Source organism: Aplysia californica, unplaced genomic scaffold, assembly GCF_000002075.1.
Source record: "Aplysia californica isolate F4 #8 unplaced genomic scaffold, AplCal3.0 scaffold00082, whole genome shotgun sequence".
Lineage (NCBI taxonomy): Eukaryota > Metazoa > Mollusca > Gastropoda > Aplysiida > Aplysiidae > Aplysia > Aplysia californica.
In genome coordinates, this window is record NW_004797352.1 from 1413790 (window position 1) to 1415572 (window position 1783).

Below are 1783 nucleotides of genomic sequence, written 5' to 3' on the forward strand. Positions count from 1 at the left end.
TGTTTTGTTTTGATTTTTGTTCGGGTTTTTTTTTTCCAAAATTTAGACTGCATTTTAAGACCAGTTTATTCTAAATTTTGTCTAAACTTGTCGCATCTTCATCAGTTTTTTACTTACAGATGATGGATTCCGGCCTTTCGCACGGCTGTGGAGATTGCCTTGATCGCTGTCAGAATCGCATTCAACAGCTGAGTGAGATCGCCTGTTGCTGAGGGGTATTTGCGTTGTTCCTCTAAAACGAATCTCGTCAGGGTGATACAGTCCGTATCAATTGCTGGGGATGTTGATGACATGGTTGTTTTCAAAGGAAAATATAATGCTCAGTTCCCTTGTGACTTAAATACAATTATCCTCCTGCTGCCGCGGTGGCGAGTGACGTTCTGTTGACAGTGAACTCGACTTTTCTCGACAGGAGTGATTAGCTGATCCTTTCCCTTCACGCAGCACAGCCTTGAACCTTGGTGAAGTTATACAGTATTAACGCAAGACCTGATTGGTCCACGGCGACACACCTTCGCAGCTTCATTTATTCAAGAATCAGAAATGGCTACATTTATTTAAAACTTCCTAAACTTCATACGCAGAAGAAGCTCACTGGTCCTTGACATTGTGATTGACCTTTGAGCTTGTTTTCAGCAGCTGCAATTCAGTCCCGTCACTGTGACTTTAAAAATGTCCGTTTGCTAGATCAAGATCTATTATATACATGTTAAAAAAAAGTAATAGCGTAGTTATCGATTTTTTAACCGGTTACTTGCAGTTTCTTTATATTTGATTACGCATTTATTCGATAAAAACGCCCTCGCGTTTGTCAAATATTTTATCACTTTATTTTACATAGACTGGTATGAGTTCAAGTTGTAACCGCCCGACCGAAACGCGCTTGTCGTGGCGCCAAAGATAATGTTATAATTAAGTCTACTTTTTGAACCTCTGTTTCTCCTTCTTGAAACTGTTCTACTTGAATGTCAAATAGTGTAGGCCTAGGGCATTAACATTGAATGTAATGTAAGATATTAACGTTCCTCAAAGACAGCGTGTGGGGAACCAAAAGAGACAATTTATTCAGCTATTTTATTTGGGTCACACTGGCGTGCGTGAAAAGGTAAAGTAAGTAAGCTACATGTATTAGGCCTATATCAAAATCTTACGATTTACATTGGGGTGCATGCTTTACAGCCATTTCCACAGATACAAGCTAATAAGGTTGTTGTTCGGCTGTTTTGTTTGTTTGTTTTTCTAGCCTAATTACACAAAAGTATATATAATATGTATCAAGCGTCAAGCATAAACTACCAATGATTCACTGGCTCCCTGTGAGAGCACGTAGTATTCAGTACATTAAGATAGCAGCTTTAGCAAACCAGCTTATCTTTGCGACACGATCACTAATACTAATAGGCCAAAGTACCATCTTGCCAACAAAAAAAAACCAGTTGGGCCTAAGACCTGTTCAAAGTATAAGTCGGTGACTTAGACTTGGACTAAATGTGTGTAGAGAGTAGGCTAAGGATCGCGTTTTTTCCCATCACGCCCCCCGCCTGTGGAACACAAAGTAATTATATAGGAATAATATTATACTTTCGGCCCAGCAAACATTAGAAGATATACGTTACTTTGGTCCCAGAATACACGAGATGCTACTACACTACATGTGCTCTATCAACATTTAAATCAGCGTCTTAGTCTTAGATTTAAAACGCATTTTGTTTCTGACCTGCTTAAAAAGTAAAGACCGACATATTCCCAAAACACATTTAGCCGGCCTACATTATTCATATAT

General features: G+C 39.0%; 1 protein-coding gene across 1 annotated transcript in view; it reads right to left on the reverse strand.

The window, feature by feature from the left end:
* LOC101851632 (fructose-1,6-bisphosphatase 1) overlaps positions 1-474 on the reverse strand; it is an 11462-nt gene extending 10988 nt beyond the window's left edge. The window contains exon 1 of the mRNA XM_005094468.3: positions 118-474. Coding sequence (XP_005094525.1) covers positions 118-293 — 176 coding nt within the window. The 5' untranslated portion in view covers positions 294-474. The remainder of the gene's footprint in view (positions 1-117) is intronic.
* Between the last annotated feature and the right edge of the window lie 1309 nt (positions 475-1783).